This window comes from Micromesistius poutassou (genome assembly GCF_964030765.1).
Source record: "Micromesistius poutassou genome assembly, chromosome: 13".
NCBI lineage: Eukaryota > Metazoa > Chordata > Actinopteri > Gadiformes > Gadidae > Micromesistius > Micromesistius poutassou.
Window position 1 is genome coordinate 5,231,656 of NC_140283.1, and position 14,839 is coordinate 5,246,494.

Sequence of the window (14,839 nt, forward strand, 5' to 3'; positions counted from 1 at the left end):
AGATCCTGCTTAAGGCCCCATTTACACGAAGGGAAAACGCTGATATTTCCACACGGTTTGGCCTCTCATTTACACGAAAACCCAGTTTTTATCACAGAAAACAATTATTTCTAAAAACTCTGGCCAAAGTGGAGATTTCTGATAACACCAGTTATGTGTTGTCATGTCAACTGGGAGAAACTGGGTTTTAGGTTCTCAAGTGTCACATTATGCGCCAGAAAATGCTTAACGTCATGTGAGCGCCCTATGTTTACGAACCTCGCGCCATATTGGTTGTTTTGAAAGGAACAGGAAGTCGCTCGTGTTATTCATTGTTGTTGATTCTGAGGATTCCGATTGGCTTGCATGGCTTTATCCTTCTCCCTACACTGCCGCCCATAGGTTTGGCATAGTTATAATGGCGCTCAACGGCGTATTTATGCGGGTTGATGTAAATGAAAACTTTTTTGAAAACTATGTTGTGTGAACAATGTTATTTTTGAAAACGGAGGGGGGGAAATATTAGTTTCTCTAAATACCCTGCTATGTATAAACGTGGCCTAAAACTCTGGGACCCCGGGCCGGGCACTTACAACTACTGATGGGGAATTTACATTAAAACAAAAAGCCAGAGTTATAGGCTTTGTTCTTAGTTGTGAAAATAAGTAATGTATGCATGCCATTTGTAAACTTGCTGTAAACTTGATGAGCTTGCTGCTCATAAACGTGCTTCATTTGTTCCAGATTTACAACACACACCCCTCCAAAATGCACAGCAATTTTCACGTCACTTTTTCTCATATATAAAATTTGAATTATATGTTAAATCTAAATCCTTAATAAATCTACATTTTGTATCTAAATCTAAATCCTAAATCGAAATGTTAAATCTGAAGCTAAATCATATATATGTCTAAATCTTTATATCTAAATCTAAATACTAAATCTAAAGGCTAAATCTAAATCCTAAATCCATTCAACAGATATGCTAATGACCCGTTCAGATCGCTGGGAATTATGGGGAAAACATTTTCATGATGATGGAAAGTTCTCGTGAACAACACCTCATGACACACTGATGATTCTACTTCCTTTCGGCAACTGGGGCCAGATTTTGCTGACAGAGTTGCCAAATTGGTGACATATTGTTTACTAGTAACGTGCAGGAACATGGCGGACCACAAGGTAAAAGTTTTGACCTGTGATGGTGTGTTCCAGATGCCTCGGATACCAGCCTTCCGAGGTCCAAGTGGGGAAATCTCCCAGCATTCTTGTGGCATTTCTCGGAGGCACGCTCCCTTTTGGTCATGCCCCCTCGGAATTCTGAGAGTATACCGAGCTCAGTGATGACGCTCTCAACAAAAATGGCTGTGCCAGATTTATTTTCTTTGTATTTGTACCACGTTGGTCATTTTACAGGTCATTTTAAATGCTCTTACACACTTGATTACATTGCTACTTTATTCCGGTCACCAATGTATGCATTGCACGGTCTTGCTGTGCGTGCAATACAATGTAAAGTTGTGTTGTTCGTTTTCGAGCTGGTTTGCTAAAGCGGCTAATGTAGCTAACAATAAGAATGACCATTCACTGACACGTGAACGGTCGCTGTCGGGAACACGCATAAACGTGAGCATAATCACTGACGAGGCGTCTCGTTATTACCAGGACACATGAATGGCACATTAATCTCATACATATTTCAGGGGGGTGGTGTCATGTGCATTGGGCCGGAAAGGCTCGCACGGACAGCGGACCGATGCCCAAACTCCAGGCACGACCAGTGGGAAGGAGACCTCGGGGAAGACCCAGGACTAGGTGGAGAGATTATATCACAACAGTAGCCTGGGAATGCTTTTGCATTCCCCCCGTCAGAGCTGGTCAATGTGGCCCGGGAAAGGGAAGTCTGGGGCTCTCTGCTTGAGTTGCTGCCCCCGCGACCCGACCCGACACCCCCGATAAACTGATGAGGATGAGGATGAGGAATTGTTACAAGTTCGGTATGACTCTTTATTCTACCCAGTTTATAGTTATGATTGACTTGGCCTGGAAATTTCCCACCACAGCGAGTGACATAAATAACAGAAAGGACTTACATGAGCATATGAGCAATTTCTAAATAAGGAGTCACAAGAAATATGTGGAGCTTTTAAAGAAGTTTTATTTTGGGTTCATCACTCCGGCGCGGCCCCTGTTTTAAAGAAATATAACGTTTGCATTTTGTTACCATTTTACATGGCATGGTCACTCATTTTGGGTCGGACTGTGTGGTTCTGTTGTGTCGGCTGTTGTGTCTTTTTGGTGACCCACAATTAGAAGCCCCGCCCCTCCAGGGCCAGAGGTGGCTATTAGCCAGTGGTTGTTGTCATTCTCAGCCTTGTGCGAATCCAGGAAGGTATGGGCTGTGACTTCATACTCACGGCCAAATGCAGTCCTGCACAGAAACACAGAGTTAACCTCTAAAATGTAGACAATACAATGTGTCACTTTCTCAATGTTTAGTTTTGAACATAAACAGGTAATTACCAAAGGACTTGGTCACCCAGAACGGCTAGAGCCTGGTTTGTCTTGCAGTGTACGATCAACACTTTAACATTTGCCTGTTGGGATTTCAAGTACAATAAATGTGTAAATTATCTCCAACTCCATCTGTAAGTCAATGCTACTGCAAAAAGTGTGACACAAGGGGTATTTCTCAAACTGCATATTGACAGCATTGTTCCTCTTTTTAAAAGAAGGATTCTGTGTAGTTATAACAATGTATTAAAGGTTCAGCTGTGACCATGGAGATGACAATATCAAACATGGTGATGATTATCAATTGTTATTTAATGTTAGGACATGGCAGAACATCTAATATGACAGAAATTAAGGTATGATTGTGTAAATCTCATCAAAGCACGATACAAAAAAGAAATGAAGAAAGAAACGGTACAATGAGATTAAATCATGAAATAACAAAATGGCTAGAGGGCTGAATATAGTTCTCTCTGGAAGAAATATGGAAATAATTCACCTAATATTAATCATAATCTCGAAATATAGCATAGGAATATAGCAAGAATGGCTGGGTGCATGAGGAAAAGATGATAGCATTTTGAGTTAATATAGAGCAAATAGATATGAGGTCAAACTTACAGGGACTGGCAGACCCTCATATTCCAGCCTCTCCTGGGGGTCAAAGTGCACAATCTTCCACCATGACAGGAAGGAACTTTCCATATTTAAACTCACTTCCTGTAGGCGGGACTTCTTTGCACACTTAAATGAAAGAAAGTGGAAAGAAGTGTCAGCAACTTTGGCCGTCTCCGAATTTGTCAACGTTACCCACAAACTGCACGATTTGAGTAATCCATATTTGTAAATCAATTACTGGACTGACTGATATTCATTGCGAAAGGCAAACCTCAATATCTGGATGGTCTCACGAGGCTACATCTTAATATTCATAATTTGCCTCACTTTTTCTTATTCACGATAAGGGAGTAGGGAAACAATTGAACCACTTCTGACATAGCTACTGTGTTAGCGACATGAGGCAAACATACATAAGTGCACAATAAATGTGGGGCATTAAAGAGGAAGAGAACACAGGCCTACACAATAAGGAATAGTGCCCCCCACCCTTTATTAATATAATATAACATTTATAAACAATATCTAGACCTACCCTTTGAAAGGTCTGCAGATCACTGGTCAAACACAGCTAGGGATAAAATAAAAGTATACAACCACACAGATATAACATGATTACTCAAGGACATCCTGAAGTCAGTCACTAAAAATATGCTTTTGTTGTTGTAGTGGAACAAAGGAATGTGTTGTCAAAGAATATTTTCAATTGAGTATCAATGCAGTGCTGTTCAGAATGTGGCCTGTGTCTGATGGACCCAATCTGGAGAGATCAAGTTAAAAAGGTCATCGTGACATAGAGACCAAAGAAGCCTAACTGATTCGATTAGATAACACCAGGTGGTGCCCCGCCCCCCAGCACACATGTATCCCTCAAGACACAACACAGCCTTGAACCACCCAGAGCTGGACACATAATGATCAGATAGATAAATGATTAGATAGCAACATATGATTACTCACAGCACCAGCAAAACCACTCGTTGTTTTCAGAGCAAAACTTTGCCCATAATACAGAGGTGTTCCAGAAGAAGCGCCATCGACACTAAATAAGAGACATAGGAAGCATTTTAACCACACCCACCACGAAGCTTACGCCACGATGGCTACAAATACAGGCTAGCACGTATGATGAAGGTGGGTCAGTGTGAAAGTGTACCCAAGGGCGTAGGTTTGGATTCAACATCAGGGGGGGACAAATTTTCAGCGTGGGGTCTAGGGGTTCCCCCCCAGAGAATTTTGAGCGTCAAACACTTCATTTACTGCATTCTGGTGAATTTTTTTTCAACAATTTGTGCCTTTTCTGAATTAATTTATGGCGGATATTTCTTTACTATGCATAGGAAATTTACTTAGTGACAGTTCTCGCCTCCACGTCGTCCATTCATTACTGATAATTGGACACCTCGTCGGGCATTAACTCGTATACTTTGTGGTGTCACCTCTATACAGTTAATGGGACACTAATGCAGAGACCAACCTGTTGCTCTTGTCACTGTCTGCACCCACAACCATAGCCTGTATAAAGACCACGACTCCTAACCTGACCGGACCTGATCCATCGACCAAGCGTAAGCGAGAGTAACGTGCCCACGCACGTGTGTGTGACTGTGCGGCAGGGTTAAGATGGTATGGTCCACTAGGGGTGTCTGAAATGATTGGAAAACGTGTTTACAGGTCAGAAGGATATATAAATGTTTTGAGCCCCCCGAAATGTTTTTCATTACCTCTTTTTTCGACCTTTTAGAAAAATATATCCATTTTTTTGAGGGGGACAATTCTACCTTTTCTAAATATTGGGGGGGAGATGTCCCCCCCGAAATGTACACCTATGTGTGTACCTGGTGATGGTAAAAGCAGTCCGGGTGCAGGGCTGGACACTTTGACCACCGCTGACGCCGCATGGGGCTTGGATGACCGGGCCGGGGGCGTTTGTCAAGCTGCTAGCATCTGCATTGATGCTAACTGCAGAGCAGCCCCTGCTGGAGCCGCCCATGTTCACCAGCATCACAGTGTCGCCAATGTGTATCCCTCCATCTGTTGACACAGTGAGGTCCACCTGGAGACACACACACACACACACACACACATACCCAAACACACTCACACACACATAACCACCAACCACACACACACACACACACACATACTCACACACACATACACACAGAATTTTATATTTGATATTTGATAATATTGTATATTTATTAAATAACTATCATGATTAGAGGGACACACATTGGGGGTGACCAATCGGGTAAGGAGTGTGGGGTCTTCCAATTATATAAACATATACAGTATATATATATATATATATATATATATATATATATATATATATATATATATATATATATATATAATATTAACTTTGAGCCAACCATGTATTCCTCAATGTCTTGGCCTGTGAATGCGTTTTTACTCCATTCGCATAGTCCGAACGCCTCATCCAACATTGATGGGGACACGTCCTCCCAGTCCGCACAGGAGGTCCCGTCCCTTTAGGCCTACTTCGTTCATGGTTCATGTGTTAGGCCCATGTAGACATTCTAAATGAATCATGTTAGCATTTTAATTTATATGATATTCTAAATTGTCAACAGGCCCCCGCAATCTTCTGGATGCCTGTCCCTCCCTATCCCCTGTCTGTGTTTTCAGGGGGGGCGGGATGGAGCGGCGCTAGATCCACCACCACGGAGCGGGCTGGTGAACCACTTCACCTGTTGAAGGAGGCTGTCGTTCAGGAAGCTGCTCTTCTGGACAGCGAGCTGGCCACTCTCTTTTCTCTCAAGGAAATCGTTCAGCTCAGCCTGAAAGACATGAACACCAAAATAAAACAACTTGCAGGCGTACTTTGATCCAGCTATCGTTTACAGTGGACCGTGGACACGGATGACTTCTTCGTTTCACTAACCTCCGCTAAGTACATATCTTCGTTCCAGTTTCCGACTCGGACGTTGAGGCAGTAGCTTCTGACATTTGCCATATTGCAATTTTAAGAAAAACGTAGGCTACTTAGTTAAGACACGTTCAAGATAGTCTGACCACTCGGGACTTCGTTTTGTGTTTAGCATCGTCATAGTAACGTTGCGTCGTCCATAGTCGGCACTGCTGTGTTGCCAGATTGGGCGGGAAATATGGCCCAATCTGGCAACACTGACACTGGTTCCTTTCACCAGAGGGCAGCAGTGTACTACACCAGAGCTATTGAGGGAGAATCTCTATGGCTCTGACTACACCTAATAAAGCATTTGCATACAAATTGTGTTAGAATACAAATTGTATATCTGTATGCTCACATTGCTTGTTTGCATTGTATGGCCAATATATATATATATATATATATATATATATGTGTGTGTGTGTGTGTGTGTGTGTACAGCTTTCCATTCTAGAAAGACATGTTGCTTCATCATCTTTTGGTTTCATTTTAATACATAAACACTTTTAAATTATAAGCAAACATATTAGGCCTACTCGCATTAGTAAATGCGAGTGCTCATACGGAGCTTCACCATCCACACACACCGTGGTGTTACACATTAAGTGTCCTAAAAGCTCAACTTTCTCGCAGACACGTCGGCAGATTGGCAAAGACATAGGATTTTACCCCCTTTTTCTCTAAATTGGTTACTTATTTCAATGACAGACATACAATGGCATAGATTACTATTGTTGTAAGAGTAGCTAAGCCTATCTCTTTGCGTATCTAAGAGTAGCGAAGCCAGTGCATACTGTGCGTGAGTAACATGGTTAGATATAACCTTTCGGATTTCTACAAAATATCAGTTTTTCTTGTAACGTGCAGTTTTAGAGCCACCTGGTGAGTTAATAGCGCAACTGCATCCAATGTTCCTAGATCGTCCACCGTACATGCCTCCGCAGAGATAATAAATACAGAGCTGCCAACTCTCACGGTTTCACCGTGTGACACACGCTTTTGCCTGTTTACACACGCACACACGCCACACATCCAATTTCTCACGGCAAAAAAAAAACCGAGACGCGTTCAGCCCCCCACCACCACCACCACCGTCAACAATCCCGTCCGCTCGCAATCCAAGGTAAGGTAAGCATTAAGACTCTACAGTCTACAGAGTCTCACTCCGGCAGAAAGCCAAAAGTTGGCACCCCTGTAAATATATCTAAGCTGGAGGTAGTAGCCTACACGTGAGCAATTTGGCAAACAATATTGTTATATGTTTAATGGTTCTGGCTTGTTTTGTATAAACCAGTGTCGTGCATTTCTAATGTAAATATTCATTGTATGTAATATTAGAAAGTCATAGGCATTTATGTGCAGAAATGGTCTGAATACTAATGATTGCAGTTGCACATGGTTGACACAGTTGCACATGGTTGACACTACGTCAATGTGCTCCTATTTAAGTCGTGCCCTTGTTGGACTAAAAATGAGCCCTGACGTACTAAATACACGTTCTAAAGCTGAGCTTGAAGCCGTGATGCACAAATATTTCTCAGCAAACTGGGCTGGATGAGGTTTAATTTTCTCATGTGTCCTCCACCATGTGAGTGGGTCCTCTTCTGCACTGATTTTGGGCATCTTCTCATATACTGTGAACTCAGTTTTGAGTTCTGCCGCTGTGCCTGCATCCTCTTATGATGGATCCTATCCTCTCTTTCCCCCCCTGTATGGTTGTTAACAGTCCCTTCAGATCTGTTTTAGTTTTCTTTGCTGGTTGCTTGACACCTGGAGAGGGTGTTTGTCGACTTTGGCCTCTCATTTCCTATACCTGGCTGGACATAGTCCATAAGACTTTGTTTAACCTCCTCTCTTAAGGTAACAAAACTGTCCTTGAATCTTGGGTCGAGAAACGTGGCTGTGTTCAGTATCAGCTGCCAATGCCTGTCCTCATATCTTTGGCCCAGTCCCATTTCTCTCCCCTTAACAAGAACCCTTGCTTTGAGTGCCCTTAGCTTCAAGTCAGCTACCGAGCTGGCTAGCGTTCAAGGGTTGATTTGAAGGGAAAAACAGCACTCCCCCTTGCTCCCTTAAGTATTGGGACACCCTACCCCTTCGCGGGAATGTGCAAAATCTAGGGTTAGGGCTCAAATCTAGGGGAAGGGCGAGAATTGGGACACAGCCTTAGTCTGAGGCCTCCTCCAATATATTCCTTAAGTTGACGTTTTAGGTTGCCGTCACTTTCCTCAACTGTCAAAGTAGAAAACATCTTCTTACTTAGGGGCAGGAGAGAGGGGAGAGTAGTTTGTCTTTCACCACTAGGGGCATCTGTGAAAGAGCTGACAGGGCTCAATACCTCTTTTACAGCCTCAAGAACTGTAACGTCGGCATCTTTAGGAACAGACCGCCTTCTCCTGCTCAAGAAATCTCTCTACCATTTCATACTCTGAAGGGCTCTTTATGGTCCCACGTTCACGCAACGCAAGGACCACGCAGACGCTTCGACGTAGTCGTGAACGTTTATGGTCCTGCGTCGGGTTTTAGTGAGCGGACCAATCACAGCCCTTGCGGGGGTTTTCAGTGTACATTAAATAATTCTGTGAAGGAAGGGCATACCTGTTAACTGTTCAAGAAGTTGTCTGAACCCAAGTTTCTCAACAGTATACACATGGACCTGATACATGCATATGTACTCTAAGCCATGCTTAGTTTCTTAGCTTTATTTCAGTTGGCATCATACATAATTTGAATAGGCCTAAATGCAATTATCAAATTAACTAATCTTAGAAATAAAGTAAAGTTAATAGTACTGTGTGTGTGTGTGTGTGTGTGTGTGTGTGTGTGTGTGTGTGTGTGTGTGTGTGTGTGTGTGTGTGTGTGTGTTAAACACAACAGCATCTAAGTTAATTTACTTAATTAGAAGTTATGGCCGATTATAAACAATAGACTATCAATACAATATAAAAATATTTCATAGTAAAGTAGCTTGCTACTTTGGATTACCATAGGGCATGTAGGTTATTGCCCAATCATTTACTACGGTACAACATTTACCATAAGAATAGGCAAATGAAGTCTATTTCCCCTTTTTTTTAATTTTTGTTTACACCTTGATTTATGTATTACAATCAAATGTGAATCTTGACTACAAGAAATTTATAGAAAAAGCAATGGAAATTGCTTTGCATTTTGAATCTCATTGTAGGTATCCTCTTCCACAGTAAACCATATTCATTGTCATGTCTTTGTGTCTAAATCCACAAGTGTCCACCTAGGTCAGGTTCCGTTGGCCTGGCCTCTGGGCCGACAGCTGCTTGTGTGATCCAGCCTCGAGTTCCCCTCCTTCGACAGGTCCCTGCCCTTCTCTTCCTCATCACTTCCATCCTCCTCTTCCTCATCACTTCTGTCATCGCCTTCCAGCTGCAGGATGAAAAACAGACACACAGACAAATCACATACTGTATACCTAAACAATGAGGAATATTTGTATTGACTTACATAAAATATATCAAATTTTTTCCATATAATACTTTTGATTTAAATTTTTGTTCATTATAACATCTCATTAATCTAATACAACAACAATATAAACACATACTAACTACATACTATACATTATTTACACATTACTGGACAAAATGTGCACATAATGCAGAACCCGCTGTCACACTCTCTGATTGATTTGATTTGATTTGATTTATTTAATTGTATCAGAATGTCTTACACACATTAAAAGACATCAACAAGACACAATTGAGGATACATACACAATAAAGTCCAGGACTTATTTCCATTGTGGTCCTCACATAAAACATCAGGACACGACAAGACACTCACAAAGTGTATTACAATCAGTAAAAAAATTAAATAAAACCTAATTTTTCTTTCTTAAATAAAAATATACATCTAGTAGTAGTAGCAGTAGCAGTAGTCTTTCTTAAATAAAAATATACGTCTAGTAGTAGACATCTACTCCTAAAATTAACATTTTCATCATCTCATTTTCTTCTTCAACTCGATGTGTACAAAAAAAAGAAAAAAAAAGTGTAATTAATTAATTTCCCTATCTAATTTGTTCCACTGAACTGCCCCTATATAGGCAAAGGTTCCTTTCCCTAAAGATGTTTTAAATGAATATGGACGCAGATCTGAAATGCTGCCACGAGTGCAAATATTGTGCTTGTCCTTTATCTTAGTAATAAGACATGATAAAAACGTTTGGGCGCTACTGAACAGTATTTTATGGATCATATTCATCCTTGTCAGATAGACTGCGTTTTTGTCAAACCATGTGCTGGAGCGCTGTTTCACTCTGGTCTCTCTAAGAGGGGCCACCTTGTTGATGATTTTTTTTAAATATGTCTTTAAACTGTGACCAAGCTAAGTTAACACATGAACAATTTAATACAGTGGACCAGTCCACCTCATCAACCAGCATCGTGAAGGTTTCCAGGGAATAATGTTTAAATGATCTTGATAGTACAGACTTGTGAGAGTGAAAGTATTTTTTACCTATTTTTCTTGTGCAAAAAATTATATTGTGATCACTTATGCCAAAAGTGATAGTGCCACTTTGAGATATTTTAGTTTTGTCTGAAACTAAAATCAGATCAATAATACTCTCGCAAGTCTTGCCTATCCTCGTGGCCTGTTTTACCAGCTGTTCAAAACCAAAAGAATGACACAGATCCTCAAGCTTTTTGCAGGTAGGCTGCGCAGAGCTCGACACGTTTGTGTTTAGATCCCCCATTAAAATCAGCTCAGAGCTCTCTTTTTCTGAAAGACTCAAGAGAACCTGTTCTAGCTTGTCATAAAAAGTAGCATGGCCTCGCGGTCTGTAGCAAGCCCCAAATAAAATGGGATTGGTTTTTGGTAAACATATGTCCATCCAAACAATCTCTAAATCACTAACAATGTCATCTCTACAGTTAAATGCTACATCTGAGCGCACATATACACAAACCCCGCCACCTTTTCTGTTTCAGTCCCTCCTCTCACGGAGGTCCCAGATGTTGTTCCCACACACCACTAACTACAGAGCGGACCGCTGCACAGCAGCACTTCACCTTGCTGAAGAGACATTTGTAGAGCATCTTGGATATGAGCACCCCCCAGTAGAAGTGGAGAATCTGCAGCACCACCAGCATGGCATTGAAGAAGTAGTAGCCAAAGAAGGGCTGGAAGCGCTCCACCGGATACACCCAGGTACAGTGGATGAGCCTGGGGGACATGATGCAGCATTTATTGGTTTAACTTGCGCCTCTATCAAAAGTGACTGACGAATCCGAACGTAAAATGGAAGCAACTGGTCACATTTAAGTGAAAAATGTTTTAATTTGTTTTAATACATATTTGTTATTACGTGTCATAACAACAATGACGATTGATAATATAATATAAATTTCCAATCGACTCGAAAAAACAAGCACAAAGCAACAAGCTTTGTCAATTGGAAAATGATAGCATCCTCATACTCACCACAAAGGGAAAATGACCATTCTGGTCAGTGCAAAGATTAAGGTGAACACCACAAACATGGCATTGGCAGATCTCTTCCACTTGGCGTAGTTCAATATCTTTGCACCCTTGGGATCGTGGACACATCAGAGAGGAATGAGCTGGTTAAGGTCAACAGCCAATCGGGTGCTGTGTTTATTGTGTGGTCAGGACCTGAACTGACCTCCAGAAGTATGTCGGCGCTGTCATGGGTTGCCATGACGAGCGTTCCGATGCGGATGTAGTTCGAAGCCCAGGAGAACGCCAGGAGCGTCAGGGTGGCTATATGATGGACAACCTGCTCTTTGAAGTCCTGCACACGAGCGCGCGCGCACACACACACACACACACACACACACACACACACACACATACACACACACACACACACACACACATACACACACACACACACACACACACACACACACACACACACACACACACACACACACACACACACAGATGATAATATATTTTAGAGAAAGATGACTTACGGTCCATACAATTAGCATATGTTTAATGGTTTACATATGCTCCACTCACCTTGCGCTTCACATCGAATGTGAGCCTGAGGAGCAGAGAGAGGTAGAAGCCCATTTCCATCAGGTAATACCAGTACTGAGACGGCAGCATTGACTACATGACAGGACAGGAAATATGAAGCTATGCATACACACTGTGAACACACTCAAACACGCACAAGAAAGCATGCACACACACACACACACACACACACACACACACACACACACACACACACACACACACACACACACAGTCACTCGCTCACTCACTCACTCACTCACTCACTCACTCACTCACTCACTCACTCACACAGATAGATTTGGATGCTGAGTAATTCACCTGTTTCGGGAAGCCTTCCCAAACATCTCTCAGATTGTAAAGCCAAGGTTTCTATGATAAAGCAACACAAATAACAGGAAAACAAGTTCTAAATTTTTTGAGGTTCTTGAGTTTGAGAATAATTTTGAAAAACATGAGCCGCTCCTAACCAGTCGACGCTGATTGGATACGGTTGAGGTGGGTCATCGACATTAGATATAACATTGAGTATGTATTGTATTGAAGTATGCATGTGGAGAAGTTTTTCGATTTTCAATCGAAAACACACTTTTACAGAAAAACAGGCTTACCATTTGCCCTTGTCTAAGATGTTGTATTGCATTTTGCTGACACTTAATCTGTTATCGCCTTGCTGCGTCAGTCTGTTTTGAGGTTCCTGTGTGAGTGGGCGTAGCCAAAACACCGAGCCGCTTTCCAAGAAGTCCCACAGTCATAACGCGCCTATACATAGCTCATTGACTCGGAAAAGCAAATACTTACATCGTAGAGGGCAAGGATTCCTCCAAGAAACGCAAATAAGTAGAATGCACATCTCCAACTGTTAAGAGGCGAGAATATGATGCAGTCACGACGCCAGTACAACACAACTAAAAACAAATAAACACACGCACACACACACACACACACACACACACACACACACACACACTCACCTGGCCTCACAGAACCTCTTGCACAGGCCGGCCCGGTCCTGGTTCCTCCGTCTCCTGAACCAGACCTGAACCCTCCGTTCAGACCAGCTCGTCTTCTTACACAGCAACCTCACCTCAGCCTGAAACCCCAGAGAGAGACAGCATAACGCATAACGCATAACGCACAACGCAAATAATAGCAAAAAAATCATATTTTTTATCAACCTCATGTCAGTGAACAAAATCAGAGTAGGGGAAAGGCCGGGAAAGGCCGGAGTGCACCTGTGGTGGGCGACCCGTGGAGTGCGACATACCTGTGACGGGCTGTGTGACGCACGGTGGAAGTAGGCGTCCAGCGCGCGGCTGGGCTCTGGTGGCAGGCGACGACTATCTCTGATCTCCCATGTGTCAGCCAGCGGAGACGCCAGATACCTGTGGCCACAAAGTACCAACCAGAAAAACTAGAAATGTGATAGTTTTTTCCTGTATCTCATTTGCCCTCACATGCAGACCCACGCACAACATTTATTAATTTAGCAAATTTTTATCCAAATAAATTTGTCAATGACTTTCGCTATGGTATGTATATATATATATATATATATGTAGGTAGGTCATGCATGAAGGCGAGGAGCAGACCATGTGGACCATGGACTCTCGTCTATGTCTAACCCCCACCACTGCTTCACCCCAACACATTGGCTGCTGTGTGGTCCTCACCTCTCAAAGAGGTACCTCACAAGGAGCAGAGCGAAGGCACAAGGCAGGGCCGCATACAGGTGGGAGGGTCTGGCGTAGACCAGTCCGTCCTGGTCCTGGAGGTCAGACCAGGAGATGTTTTTGGGAAGCCACAGGCGTTCCCACCATAGGAACTCGCTGACCTGCGCCAACATGCCTCTGTTGGCAAACGAGGAAATAAAACAAAGGCGATAACTTCTTGGAACAGAGCCACATTCTAAAACACATATGGAATATGCCAATAATTTACCATATGGAAATATCCATACGGTGCCATATGCTGTTTGGTAACATTACTGTTTAACTCTGGGAAAATGTTGCCAGGGAGTTCTGTTGGTTTGGACATTGGGACATTGTAAGAACATGTCAGTGGTAAACGGGAGGTGGAGTGCTACCTCCCTTTGAAGGACTTTGAACACAGTAGAGATCAAAGATCATCCACCCATGCATCCCGCAATCAGAAGTAAGGGTTTCGCAACATAAAGAATATCTCCAGGCCAGATATGGTATGCATGCACGATAAATATATGCATTAATGCTTGTTCCTGGGAGCTTTTCCCAGCATGAGCCGAGTCTATTAGCAATGTTGTAATGGGGGGGCATGGCAGAGACAAGTGGTCCTGAGGGTAGGTCCACAAGAAAAGTCTGAACAGAGGATCTACAGGATCTAGATTTAACTCAAATCTTGTTAAGAGTGGGTGACAGTGCCTTTACCTACTGTCCAAAAAATCTCTGTATTCTCCCAAATAGCTTACACAAAAATGTGTTTATGTGCACTGGTTGCACACAAACACACACATGCATGCACGCACGCACACACACACACACACACACACACACACACACACACACACACACACACACACACACACACACACACACACACACACACACACACACAGATACACACCCACCCACCACTAAATGTTTATAGAGTCAGAGAAACAGACTTACCTTTAATGTGTCCTCTTTGGAGTGCAGGTCATCTACTGTTGTGGCTAGTCCAGATATCGGGGGTGCTGATTGACATCACCGTTAGCATATGAGCTCTGGTGCCTGCATCCTATTATTA

At 42.6% G+C, this 14,839-nt stretch overlaps 2 protein-coding genes across 2 annotated transcripts; both read right to left on the minus strand.

Moving 5' to 3' along the window:
* Positions 1–2,223: 2,223 nt before the first annotated feature.
* cfap161 (cilia and flagella associated protein 161) lies at positions 2,224–6,097 on the minus strand (the record flags this gene model as incomplete). The annotated part of the gene is made up of 8 exons (XM_084477037.1): positions 2,224–2,413; positions 2,506–2,579; positions 3,118–3,240; positions 3,650–3,685; positions 4,075–4,156; positions 4,953–5,170; positions 5,832–5,921; positions 6,026–6,097. 8 exons carry the CDS (start codon positions 6,095–6,097, stop codon positions 2,224–2,226), a joined length of 885 nt encoding a protein of 294 aa, XP_084333163.1.
* Positions 6,098–9,310: 3,213 nt separating this feature from the next.
* On the minus strand, positions 9,311–13,922 carry cers3b (ceramide synthase 3b; the record flags this gene model as incomplete). Its single annotated transcript, XM_084477835.1, has 10 exons — positions 9,311–9,454; positions 11,101–11,254; positions 11,513–11,619; positions 11,715–11,843; positions 12,077–12,169; positions 12,398–12,448; positions 12,878–12,935; positions 13,051–13,169; positions 13,344–13,461; positions 13,750–13,922. 10 exons carry the CDS (start codon positions 13,920–13,922, stop codon positions 9,311–9,313), a joined length of 1,146 nt encoding a protein of 381 aa, XP_084333961.1.
* Between the last annotated feature and the right edge of the window lie 917 nt (positions 13,923–14,839).